The sequence below is a fragment of the Glycine soja genome, chromosome 17 (assembly GCF_004193775.1).
Source record: "Glycine soja cultivar W05 chromosome 17, ASM419377v2, whole genome shotgun sequence".
Classification (NCBI taxonomy): Eukaryota; Viridiplantae; Streptophyta; class Magnoliopsida; order Fabales; family Fabaceae; genus Glycine; species Glycine soja.
Window position 1 is genome coordinate 12593804 of NC_041018.1, and position 14000 is coordinate 12607803.

Genomic DNA, 14000 nt, shown 5'->3' on the forward strand with positions numbered 1-14000 from the left:
CACTGAAAATATTTTTAGAAATCCAACCAAACACATTTTCATCACCGTTTTCTGTTTTCAATGAAAATGAAAACAAAAAACAACCAAACCAAACACCCCCTAAGGTTTTCAAAATTGAAAGACTAAATGTCTATTTTAAAATAGGAGATGAAAATTATGAATTTTGAAAAATATGGAGATTAAATGTTTCTATTTTAAAATAAAGAGACCAAAATTATGAATGTTAAAAAATAGAAAGATGAAAATTGCATTTAAACTTATTTTTTTTCCTTGTAAGTTTAAAAGTTTTAAAATGAATCTTTATTGGTTATTATGTGTCATGCATCTAAAAGGTCTAATTATATGTCATGTTAGACTAATCATTTTAGATACTGTCATACCCTAATTTCGTCTGGGGACAATTATTCATCAACGTACGGACTTTGGCTGACCGATTTAAGATGCTTAACACTCGTCACTGGGTAGTCCGTAAAGTTTCGCGACGTTTCAAAAAGAAATCAGCCAAAAATACAAAATAGGGAGGATTGCACTCATTAAATTGGGGGGTGTATCTAGCATTGGGCCATCCGGGCCATCTAGAACATTCTGGTATGGGGCTGCACTCATTAAACTGGGGGTGTAAATAGCATTGGGCCATCTGGGCCCATCTAGAACATTATGGTATGGGGCTACGCTCATTAAACTGGGGGTGTATCTAGCATTGGGCCATCTGGGTCCATCTAGAATATTCTGGTGGGAGGGTGCACTCATCAAAATGGGCGGTGTAACTAGCATTAGGTCTATCTGGACCATCTACAAAATTTTGGTGGGAGGGTGCACTCAACAAAATGGGGGGTGTAACTAGCATTGGGTCCATCTGGACCATCTAGAACACTCTGGAGGATGTGCACTCATCAAACTAGTGGGTGTAACTAGCATTGGGTCCATCTGGACCTTCTAGAACATTCTAAAAGGAGTGTGAACTTACCAATTTGGGGGGTGCACTTAGAAAATTTCATTTAGAACGGTGAACTTATCAATTGGGGGTTGCGCTCAGGAAACTTCATGAGGAAGAAACCCTAGTTTTTTTTTGCTATAAATTGGGGAGGGGGGGGGGTGAGTTTAAGGGGTTCAACATTTTTCGCACTAAGTTTTCACTTGAAATTAGTGAAAAGAAGAAGAAAGAAGGAGAAAATTCAAGCCGCGGTGTTTCTTTAACGCTTCCAAGACGTTTCCGTGATCGATTCTGTGTACGTTTTTCGTCATTCTTCGTTCGTTCTTCGATCTTCAATAGGTTAGTTTTCGATTTTGAAGCTTTGAATTCATTCTATGCACCCTTATGGGTCCATTCTTTCTTTGTGTGTTTTCATCTTCATCTCCTCTACTTTCGGTATTCCTTTTCTGCGTTTTAAGCGAGTTTCGGCCGATCATTTAAGTCGTAATCTCACTTAATTGATGTTTAAATGAATTTCAACCGATCGTTTGTGTTATAATCTCGTTCAATCCCCCTTAAAATAAAATCCAGCCGATTGTTCACGTCGTAACCTCAGTTAAAAAACAAACAAAAATAAATAATAAAATATCTAAAAATAATAAAAGATCTAAAAAATAACAATAAAATAATAAAATAAGTGTTAGCCGGACATTTTACTTTGAAGTTCTTTTTAATGAGTTGAGAAATAACCAAGTGAAACTAAGGCTAAAATCAACTCACAAATCAAGCATTTGCCCGCCAAAAGGTCATTTTGCTTTTTCGAAGAACTACGTAGATCTGATTTCCTCATCGCAATTCAGGATACGTAAGAGCAAAAAGCTTTTGTCGACCCCAAGAGATCATTAAAAGTCGAAACGCCTTAGTGTTTCTCTCCTTTCAAAACCAAGAGATCGTTAAAGGTCCAACGCCTTAATGTTTCTCTCCTTTCAAAACTAAGAGATCGTTAAAGGTCCAACGCCTTAACATTTCTCTCCTTTCAAAAACTAGAGATCGTTAAAGGTTCAACGCCTTAACGGTTTTCCCTTCTTTCAAAACCAAGAGATCATTCAAAGGTCCCAATGCCTTAATGTTATGTTCGTCAAAAAACCCAAGAGATCGTTAAAGGTCCAACGCCTTAACGATTCTCCCCTTTCAAAATCAAGAGATCGTTCAAGGTCCAACGCTTTAAACGACTTTTGTCCGGTTAAAATCAATCCTGCGAAAAAAAGATAAAGACAACTTAACTAACGTTCAGTTCTTAAAGAACTACGTAAGTCTGATTTCCTCATGTACATAAATGATAAATTTTTTTATGAAATTCAAAATCTTGTTGTGATGAAGATAAAATTGATAAATATTATGGAAAATATATCTGATACTATTATTAATGATTTTGATAAATTATTTTAAATGAAAGTAGCAAAATCATATCTTGTGATTTGCTAATAATTTTTTTAAGTAAATTAATTTCAGTCTTTAAATTATTTAATTTAAGTGGTTGAGACATTAATTTTACACATGTAAACGGATCCTATCCCAATAAATAAAAATAAATAAATTCATATTTGAAACTTTTATTGGGTCAAAACAAAAACAAGCAATTTAAGAATAAATAAAAAAACTGCTTTCAAAGAGAAAATGTGATTTTTTTATCAAGAGCATGAAACGTAACACAACACTATTTTATTTAAATTGCCCAAGTAAAATGGGGATGTACACTTGAAGGGTATCAAGTTTTAAGGTCATTTGACGATAATATCTAGTTGTTGAGAATTTTGATTAATTCCAATAAGGTTTTCGTTGTTGACTTCCCAATTGTACATAGATGAGGAAAATCCCTGGCATCTTGGTAAATGGCATATGAAATTGATGCATCGTCTCCATGTCATATTGCAAAACAAAAATGTTGTGTCATTGTCATGATGATGGTCAATTTGTTTAAAGTAACCCAGAAGCACCACTTGAATTTCCAAGTCTTTGTTATTGGTTTTGCAGTGAATTGTGAAATTTAAACCTTACTTCAAATTATTTGATACTCGAACTATAGTCACGTCTCCCCATTAGCTACAGAAGAAAGTTCCCAACTCAAAATACAATGAAAATTGCTGGTGAGAAAAAAACTCGCTTCATCGAAATAATCATGCTTTAAACTATACTTGATGAATTGAAGAAATTGCTAGAATCTATTGGAGAAGTGACAAGAAGAAAAATAGAGAAATTAAACTCGGGAAGAAATTTCAAATTGGACAAGGGAAGGCCGATAGCCTTTTTTATAGTTCAAAAAATGTAAATTTATTTCTAGTAACATGTAAATAAAATCTGTAGAGATATGATGCGTTTACCCTATAGGAATAAAACTAATATTTTATACCAAATCTCAATCACTCAATTTAAATAATCTAATTGATTCACTTTAAAAATTTAAAAATTTAAATTAGCAAAATCATGAAATATGTGTTATTTTTATTTAAATTAATTTATCAAAATCATTCATAATAGCACCACATAATATTTTTGTCAATCTTATTTAAATTGATTCACTTTGCAATTTCTCGGTTTGGTAGTAGAAACATTTTGTATCAACTCTCATATATAATATCTTTTTTGCTATAAAAAAACCAGGCTACCATTAACGAAAAATATTATCTAGTATTATCATTAATGACTTTTATCTGTTAGTTTAATTAGAAATAATAAAATTATATCTCATTATTTACTAATTAGATTTTTTAAATCTCTTAAATTATTTAAATTGTGTGATTGAGATTAGGTATAAAAGTAATATTTTACACCTAATGTAAATCAATCCTATCTCACATATATATGTATGCATGCTGCACAATCACTAATTGAATAAATTGACGGTAATAAAAATTGTGAAAATACTAACGAGATTGTATCCATTAAATTTTCAAAAATCATGTCATCCAACCCATGCATGTCTATATGAGTGTACACGCGCATGTGTGTGACTGCATGTGATCAAACTACTATAACAGTAACTATAAAAGAATTAAAAATTAAAATTTTGACTTTAAATTTTCTTCATTATTTCAGTTTTAATATTTTTCTCTCTCTTATTTCTATTATTTTTTTAAGACTCGAAGTAAAATTATTAAAATGAATAACAAATGACTTATATTAAATTATTACAATAGAAAATATTAATTAGTAAATTGTCTCTACTTTTAGCTTCGTTAATTTCACCATTTTTTCTTATTTATTTTATATTTTTTTATTTATATCTTATATTGAATGAATTAAGTATTTTATCTATCGAGAGTGAAATAAAAAAATTACTTGATGATAAAATATATCTAAATGATTTTATATATCAGAAAGATTGAAGATTAATATAAAATTAATAATTGATATTTTATTTATTCTTTTTTATTTATAATTTTTGCATTAGGCTCTGGTATTTGTAAACACAACCATGCTCATCTTTACTATCTTTTAATGTAGTCAAAATGTCTTCTCAAGAGCATTTTTGGTCCCTTCCAACTAATAAATACAGAGGACGTATTGCAAAATTTCACTTACAGTGACCAAAGACAACGTGGACGACGATGAATCATTGGTGAAGAAGACCATCCAGACTGTTAGAAAAGAAAATATTAATACTACATAGTAAAATGCTTTTATAACGGAACAATTCCTATATCAAATAAAAATAATATCGAGATAAATTATTAGAGAATAATTCTCAACTTATTCATCCTCTAGGACATGGACTACAACAAATATGATGGTATAGTTTGTGGAAGGCATGATGACATCTGAATAGATTGGAGGTGTTCAAAATTACATAGTTAATCCATTAAAGGTAAGAAGTATTTTCAAATTTTATAGTTTATGTCTTCAATTATTTTTTTCAATTAAAAGGATGGCAAATTCTTAGTAAATGACAAGTTTATTGAATACCACAATCAAGGTGCATCCTCAAGGGCAGAATCTTGTCATTCAAAGGGGTATCGGTGTCGTCATTCAACAATTGCGATCTAGTCAAACCCCTTGTTGTTCTACATTAAATCTAGATCTATAGTTGTCTGATGCTTTTGTTTCTTGACCTGTGCATGTGGAATTTGGGCATTTTCTTTTTAATAATCTTTTTTTGTCCTGTATGTGAATATGAAGTAACCACTTTTATAATGTTAGTTTTTAGTTTTTAGTTTTTTAAGATATTTTTTTATCTTTAAAATATTTATTAAATTTCTTTATTATTATTTTAAATAAAATAAAATTTTGAATAATTTTATATTAGCCAGTTTATTTGAACTATTATGATAATAACATAATAAAAATATAATATCTAAAGTGTATTTTTTTAAAATTTGATTGAAAATATTTTAAGAAATACTATAAGAATAATAATAGAATACTTAATATAAAAAAATGTAATAATTAAAATTAAAAATGTAATGAAAATAATTTATCTAGAAATAAAAATAATCCTTCCATCTTAAAATAAGCATCACATTTGTGAAAAGAAATTGTTTAAAAATAAGTGTCGCATATAACTTTAATGTAATATTAATTATTTTTTTAACCCTAATAAGTGTTATTTTAATTTTTCAATATAATGTTTATATTAAGGTTAGTTAAATAAAATAATATTTTTTTTTTCATCTATTTATTCACTTTTCTTGGTTTGTGTAAAATATCTTAGGATAATACTTATTTAGGGAAGGTGGGAGTGCAAGAATTTAATGTTAATTAAAAAACTAAAATTATGACACCTCAAAATATATTTTTATCGATTAAATAAAATTAAAAATTATATAAAAATATCATATAAATGTGTTTATTTCAATCATTTTATATTTTTTTAAATCTATTTTAATTGTTAATTTTATCAAATATTTATAATTTAATAAATTAATTTAAAATTTTTCATCTACCATTTAGTATTTTAAATTCTAGTTAATTTTACAAAACATAACCTAAATAATTAAAATAAAAAAAACTTGATATTCTCAATGATCACCCATCATTGTTTAACAACACAAAATAAATCACAAAGACTAAAATCATTTACCAAATAAAAGTTGAAGGACCAAAATTAGTCAAACTTTTGTTTATGAATTAAAATCATAATTCTAAAATAATTTCATACACTAAAAACATAATTAACCGATGTAATCAAAGTTGAAGTACATTTATCATTTTCTTTCTCATCTCTTCCGCTACTTACTACCTCACTCCTATAGGGAAAGGCAAAGGAAAATCCTCCCACCCCCAAACCATATATATATATATATATATATATATATATATATATATATATATATATATATATATATATATATATATTTATCATAAGATAGCTCAGTGAGAGAGATAGGAAGAGGTGGTGCTATGTTATATATCTAAGAAAATGGTTTATTGTTGAATCTGGAACGGCTAGCTATTACAAAGGATCTCACGTGGCCTCTCCAAGTCCCACCATCTTGCGAAACAGAAACAAAGACATGAACTTCATAGATTGAAAATGTATCTAGCTAGGAGATCTGATGATGAAAAAGAGTAGGAAATAAAAATGGTTTCAGAAGAGAAGAGGGGAAGGTAAGATGTGAAATGAAAGGCATAAGAGCGAATGAATGGAAATGAAAATGAGAAAGAGAGAAGGAGTAAGAAATAGCATATTGCAAGTCTATTAATTTTTGAAAACTAAAGCCAAATCATTTCAGAAGCACAACACCCTGATTTCCCAACATAAACGACACTCCTTTTTATTGAATTGATAACTTTAGTCATCTAGCTACAAGCCTCACACCCTTCTTGGTTTCTAGCATCAATAACAAAAACAAATCATTGCACTTTCGGTGATACATTTTTAATTTCAATTTGTGTTTTGTTTTCATCCTTCAGAAAATTCAGTTATCTATCAAGAGTCCATTTGAATTTCAATTCAGCTTTCTTGAGCCAAACGGCATGAATGAGTTGTAGCATTGCATCCATTGTCATCAACTAGCTAAGTTGTTGATTTTTTAAAATTGTTTATTTCCGGAAGCCAGGTTGTTGATTTAATTTATATTTATTAACTATAGACGAAATCATGTGAATTTGATGAAGTAAAAACAGTCCAATTTCTATAAGACCTTTGGAATTTTTATTATATTTTAATTTAGTTAAAATATGTTTTCGATCCCAAAACACTATAATTTTGTGTTTGCTTCTTGATAAGTTATGTTTGTTACTTTGAATTCTTAATAAAATAATAATTTTGGAGAGTGTTTGTTTTACAAAATCTTTTACAATTCCCAAAAGTGTGGATATGAGATTGCATATTCTCATGTTTGTTTAAAAGGTGATCAAAAAATATTTATGGGTATCTTTTAGAAAAGTAAAATGTTTATGCTTATGTTGATTTTATATTGATTTAATTCCCATGAAAAGAGGATGAGAATATGAATTCCTTATGGGTGAGAATCATATTAATTATGAAAAAAATTCTATTATATCCTCAATATCAAGATCTATTATCTCATTTATCTGTCTATGATTTTTTTTTTTTGGAATCTCTCCATGATTTTATGCTTTACATCGGTTAGTATTTCAGATTCTACAATTCAATCTTGATAACAAAGGGTGTGAATTTGAAGACAAAAGAGCATGTTGCAATTGATTTTGAAATTTAATTATTGATATAAAGACAATTTATTGATTTTGGTTTTTGTTTACTTGAGGTGTGGTTAAAGTTTTGTTGTACATGTTTCTTCATGTTGCTTGTTCTTTATAAGGCCTAATGAGATGTTTTGGTGTTGTGTTTCTTAATTTTCTTTAACAATAAGATATAGTTAAGGAATTTATTAAAAAAAAATGGTAAGATTCTTTATTGCCACTTGCAAACTATAATATATAGTCTCATATCTTGTTGTGTAGGTGCATATAATAAGTTTTTTAATATAAAAATGATATTTTAGTAATTTAACATGCATTCTTAGGAAAAAATGATGTGAACCAAACACATTCTTTAAACAATATTTTGGGAAGATAAAAAAGACTCTCAATTAATTTTAATAGTTAAATAAATGTATTGTTTTTAAAAATAACTAGAATGACATTCCCATCTAGTATGTCGGAGAATGACATTCCTGATAATAAAAAAGATTTCATAAAATAAACATTTTTTTTGTTTTTATATTTTTGACATTTTTTTAATCCTTAATAGATGAGTGAATTTGTGTTTGTTTTTTGGTAATTTTTTCATTTGTTATTACTTTTTTCATAGAGACTAATAACAAATGAAAAAAATTGTCAATGAACAAATATAAAATTCATTAATTTATCAAATAACTAAAAAATATATCAAGAATCAAAAATATAAAATTTTTATTTTATCATCAAACAAAAATGAAGAAAAAATTTATTAGAGAATAAATATATAATTCAAGTATTTATTAGAGATCATAAACATATTTTATCCTTTTAAACATTTATAGACTTTGATTTGGAAGCTTGCATGAAAATATATGATTTCTAAATTACCGTTTTTAATTTAATTTAGAACAATTTCCGTATTGCATTGATATATTGTATTTCAGTTAGCATTATTACCTGTTTTATTTTTTATTTTTTTTTTGCTGAACTTTAATTTATATTATTTAAAAATTATATAAGTTTAATTAGAATTTAATATATAGATTTATTACTCAAAATATTGTAAATAAACATTGTTTTCAAATTTTAAAAAACTTCTCCCTCTTTTTATTTTTTTGATAATAAAAACTTCCCCCTCTTCTTATATATATATATACAAGATTTTCATTTCCTACAAGCATACTCCATCGATAAGGAAAAAAAAAATAAAATCAAGAATGAAATTTGCTTCATACCTAGTGATTTTCTTCTTTATGTTTCTTTTCCAATGCTCAAATTCAAATGGCTCCAATCTTATCTCTCAATCTTGTATGGAGGCCTCCAAAATTGACCCAATTTTGGAGTATGATTTCTGTGTTGCCTTCCTCTCCAATAAGTGGCACACACCACCCTCCAACCTCAAAGATTTCGTGGTCACATCAATTCAGCAAACCAAATCCAACGCAACCAACATGGTTTCAATCATTTCAAACTTCTTGAAGAACAAAAGTTTTGATCCATACGTAAAGGATTGCCTACGAACTTGCTTTGACCTTTACTCGGATAGCGTTTCGGCCTTAGATAATGCTGTGGTTGCTTTCAAGAACAAGGATTTTGACACGGCTAGTACCAAAGTGAGTGTTTCCTTGGATTCCCCAGTTGCATGTCAAGGTTTGTTCAACGATAAGAAGGGTGAAAATAAGTCTCCTTTAACAAAGGAGAACCGCGCCTACTTCCAATTCAGTGTAATACCTTTTGTTTTCATTCAAATGTGTCGTATACATAATTGAGGGAAAGCATACTATATGCTGCACGCTTTAATTGTATTGAGTCATTAAAATAATTTTTAAGAGCTTTCTAAGAGCCTTAATTGAATCGTGTGCAAAATTCTTATGGTTTAAATACAGGTACCATACGACCCGAATACGAAGATATGATATTTTTTTAAAAAGTTAATTAAAACGTGTTGTTAAAATACTATACATATCTAGATTTTGTTTTAACAAACATGACAAACATTATTGAGTGACAAAATAAATTTATTTAATAAAAATAATGTTTGAGCAAAGCTAAAACCATACTAGTGGATCTTTTTTTATTATAAAATCCCTAAAGTTTAAAACAATAAAATTATAAAAAAAATTCAGAAAGTGGCTCAGGCCACATCTGAAACCGCTTGAACTGTATTAGAACTGTATTGAAAACAACTTGAGCTGTGTGTTATAATTTTTTAAAGAAAAAAAATGGATACTTTTTGGATAGGTTTCGGTGTTGAACACGAGTATGACACCTCAATACTTTTCCCATATTTGGAGCATCGTGGCTTCATAGGTTAAACCAAATTTATTAGTAAAATTCACTACAAGAAGTTTTAGCTCGTTTTATCAGGGTACATGGGAGATCCCTCGCTTTCCTCGGTCGTTTGCTCGTACCTCACTTCTTTGTAATTTGAGCTAAATGAACAATTTTATAGGAGATGCTCTCTGGTTTTGAGAATTCCATCTTCACAAACTACAATAATTACAACGTAAACATCCTCAAGTTAAAAAACAAGTGTGTTGTCAGTATCCCTTGGACCTTACTGAATCTGTCTTCTGCGTGATCATAGGAAGTTTCCGCAGTTAAAACCCTTCCCACGAAATTACCAATGAAGCCCACTATTTTACGCAACACAATTGCCTTAAATAACAAATGTAAAAGGCCAAAACAGTACTCTCTTGTTACGGATACAAAGAACTAACTAGGGTGACTGATTTAATTTGATTTGAGTGTTTATTTTTTGAAAATAATTTTTATTTTCAAATTTTTAAAACTTATAAAATATATATCTAGAAAAAAGTAATCTAAAGTGATATCATGTTTTTACATTTTTAGAAAATACTAAAAACATTAATTTGTTGTTTTTAGATTTTTTTTAAAAAAATAATTTCTACTCAAAATTTTAAGTGAAGGATTTTTGCTTTTATTTTTTAAAATGAAAATAAAAAACACTCAAAATAAATGCCACCAATCAACAAATACAAAGCCGCTAAGGAAACTTCCCTTGTGATAGTACTTCCCACTACCTACTTGAAAAATTGAAATCCTTCATGTATATTAACCATACATTCTTTCCATACCTTTGCACCAATTAACACTCACCCTTTTCAGTTTATACCAAATAAATGATGTTACAAGCTTCTTTTTTGCGCTTGATCTCTTTCTTCTTTCTCATCGCACTCCCTCTTGGAAGAAGCTCTACCACCTTGAATGTACCAAAGGACATAATCAACCAAACATGCCAAAAATGTGCCAACCAATCCATCATCTTGAGCTACAAGCTATGCTCCACTTCTCTTCCGACGGTTCCGGTGAGTCACTCCGCAAATCTCGAAGGGTTGGCGTTGGTTGCAATGGAGCTAGCACTAGAGAATGTCACTAGCACTTTGGCAATCATAGAGAAGCTATTAGATAGCACAAGTTTGGATAATTCTGCTTTGGGGTGCTTAGCAGATTGCTTGGAACTGTACTCTGATGCAGCATGGACAATACTGAATTCCGTAGGTGTTTTCTTGTCTGGGAATTATGATGTAACTAGGATTTGGATGAGTTCAGTTATGGAAGCAGCATCAACATGCCAACAAGGTTTTACTGAGAGAGGTGAAGCTTCTCCTTTGACACAGGAGAATTATAATCTCTTTCAGTTGTGTGGTATTGCACTTTGCATTATTCATTTGGCTACACCTGGAGTACCTTATTCTCAATTATTCCACAGATAAATTTGGTCGTATACGCTGTCTTTCTCATTAATAAAGTGAGAGACATCGATTTAGTATCTCAAAATGGACAATATTAGTGAGTATAGTGGAAACGTTTTGTATCTTAATAGAAAAGGGAATTAAAGGAGAAAGACGGAGTAGAGATGCTAGTGCTAGACATTAGACATAGAAATTAGAATCATCTACGTTGTTTTCTTTGTTTTAGTTTTTATTAGAGCAAAATCTTTTCTATGAATGAAAGGTGTATTTATCGTAGAATTCCTCATCGATCTGACTATTTTTCTTTTTAATTTAGTCTATCAAAGTTTAAATTTTTAATAGTTTAACTTTCTATTCCGATATAACACCAAGATGCATTTGGATCTCATGTTATTAACTAATTAACGTGACAATTTTATTTTATAAAAAGAAAAACGACGTAAGAAAAAAAAAACAAAAAAACTAGGAGTTTAAGTCCCTCTCAACGAGAGTATACTTTTCAATATGTCATTTGTTGAAATTATCGGGTTTTTTTTTCTTCTTCTTAATAATCTAACATATACAATTAACTAATTTAAGAAAAGTAAGATCTAAGAAAAAGGGTGTGATTAATAGAACTATTCTCTAAGCCAGTTGAAAGTTCATACCATAGCCAAAGCTTATACACGATAAGTTTGAAGGTACAAACTTAAAAATGAGTTAACAGAACTTTTTGGTCTAAATAATAGATATATATCTTCCATGAGAGTTGATATTGCTCGAGTCTTGTAGGGCTATTTATGATTGGATGCCTTCTAGCATGGGCAAGCTAAATAGGTCCTCTACCGTGCGAAAGTAAGATGGCTTGTTAGATACAAAGTTTTATGGAGACTATTATATGCCTGAATAAAGTTTTTTTAAAAACTTTTTTTTTCTCTCTCTCTCACAACTCTTTTCCTTTCTCCTAAATGGTGGAGAAATGCAAGTGGACCGCCGCCACCACCACACTAGAGAGGTCGTGTCCCTCCTTTGTGGAAAAAAATATTATATCTCTTTGAAACAATTGATCTTCCTAGTGTGGAGGATGGGGAGATACGGTCGCTGGTGCGGCAGTAGACGACAAAGCCAATCTTCCTGTAATTTTAGAAGGTGATCTAGAGGGCAATGCGAACTCTGATCGCAAATTTGTTGTCCACTAGCAGCTTCACATTGCTTTTACTCTTCACTTGCAATTCTTTCATCAAGGCATCTAGCCATACTGCTTGACATTTAGTTTCTGAGGCTGTAATGTACTCCGCTTCCCATGAAGAGAGTTCTACAACAGGTTCCTTTCTGGAGGATCAAGAGATTAGAGCTCCTTCAAAGAAGAAGATATAGTCTGTTGTGTTTTTCCCATCACACTTGCCTCCACATCAATCTGAATAAGAATATCTAACCAATTCTAGTTCTATACCAACCTCAGCCTTTGGAAATAGGATTCCAAAGTCCACTGTCCCTTGCACATATCTTAGTATCCTCTTTACAACTAACAAGTGAGACTGCTTTGGCTCTTGCATGAATCTACTGAAGCTGAGATTAGGCCTTGTATTGCACAAATATCTCAAGCATCCAACTATCTTTCTATAATAAGTAGGATCAACCAGATATTCATCTGTATCATTCTTTAACACAAGTCCAACTTCAACTAGTGTTCCTATTGGATTGCTTTGTAGCATATTGAACCTTTTCAATGGATCTTTTGCATATTTAGATTGATACATCACTACACCATATTGAGTCACTTTGAACTCAGTTCCCCAAACATAAGTGAGGAGTCCAAGGTCACTCATCTCAAATCCATTCATCATCTGACCTTTGAACATGTTAATTGTATTTTCACTATTACTAGTAATTAGGAGATCATCAACATATAGACACACTATCAGTTTCTCTGCTTTCTCATTGCCTTTCCAACATTTCACATAGACTACATGTTCTAAGGTGTATTTCTCAAAACCAATTTGAGACAAAAAGCTATCAATTCTCTTGTTCTGAGCTCTTGGAGCTTATTTAAGCCCACAGAGTGCCTTCTGGAGCCTGTACACCTTACTTTCATTACCTTTAACCTCAAATCCTTGTAGTTGATGCACATAAACTTCTTCTTCTTCTAGGGGACCATTCAGGATAACAGACTTCACATCAAGTTGATGAATGGACCAATTAGCATTGGTTGCAGTGGCTACTACCAATCTAACAGTTTCAATCCTTGCCACTAGTGCATAGACTTCACTATAATCGATTCTTGCATTTTGCAAGAAACCCTTTGCTACCAATGTGGCCTTATACTTCACCACTTCTCCCTTAGGATTAACCTTTACCTTGTAGACCCATTTCAGTGCTATAGACTTCTTGTGCTGAGGAGGATCTACCAGCTCCCAGGTTTGATTCCCTCTCAATAGAGTTGATTTCCTCCTTCATAGCGTTTAACCATTTTTCATTTGTCACTATCTTTTCAAATTCAACAGACTCAAATTTTGCTATAAGTTCAAAGTGCACTAGTTCACCTTCTGAGTTGACTAATGATTCTTGAAACAACTCATAGTCTCTCAAATGAGATGACAATTGACTTATCCTTGCTGATATTCTCACAGTTTGATCTCTACTGATAGTTGGTGCAGCTGAGGTTTCTTCTTCTAGAAGTATCCTGGATTGACCCTCTTTAGAGGTTGTTCCCCAATTCCAACTTCTACTCCCATCGCATATCACATCCT

At 30.6% G+C, this 14000-nt stretch overlaps 2 protein-coding genes across 2 annotated transcripts; one reads left to right on the forward strand and one right to left on the reverse strand.

The window, feature by feature from the left end:
* Positions 1-10587: 10587 nt before the first annotated feature.
* On the forward strand, positions 10588-11561 carry LOC114393029 (putative invertase inhibitor). Its single transcript, XM_028354285.1, has one exon. It carries the CDS (start codon positions 10699-10701, stop codon positions 11290-11292), a length of 594 nt encoding a protein of 197 aa, XP_028210086.1. The 5' UTR covers positions 10588-10698; the 3' UTR covers positions 11293-11561.
* Positions 11562-12662: 1101 nt separating this feature from the next.
* LOC114393595 (uncharacterized mitochondrial protein AtMg00810-like) lies at positions 12663-13112 on the reverse strand. Its single transcript, XM_028354947.1, has one exon. The coding sequence runs from the start codon at positions 13110-13112 to the stop codon at positions 12663-12665; it is 450 nt and encodes a 149-aa protein (XP_028210748.1).
* Between the last annotated feature and the right edge of the window lie 888 nt (positions 13113-14000).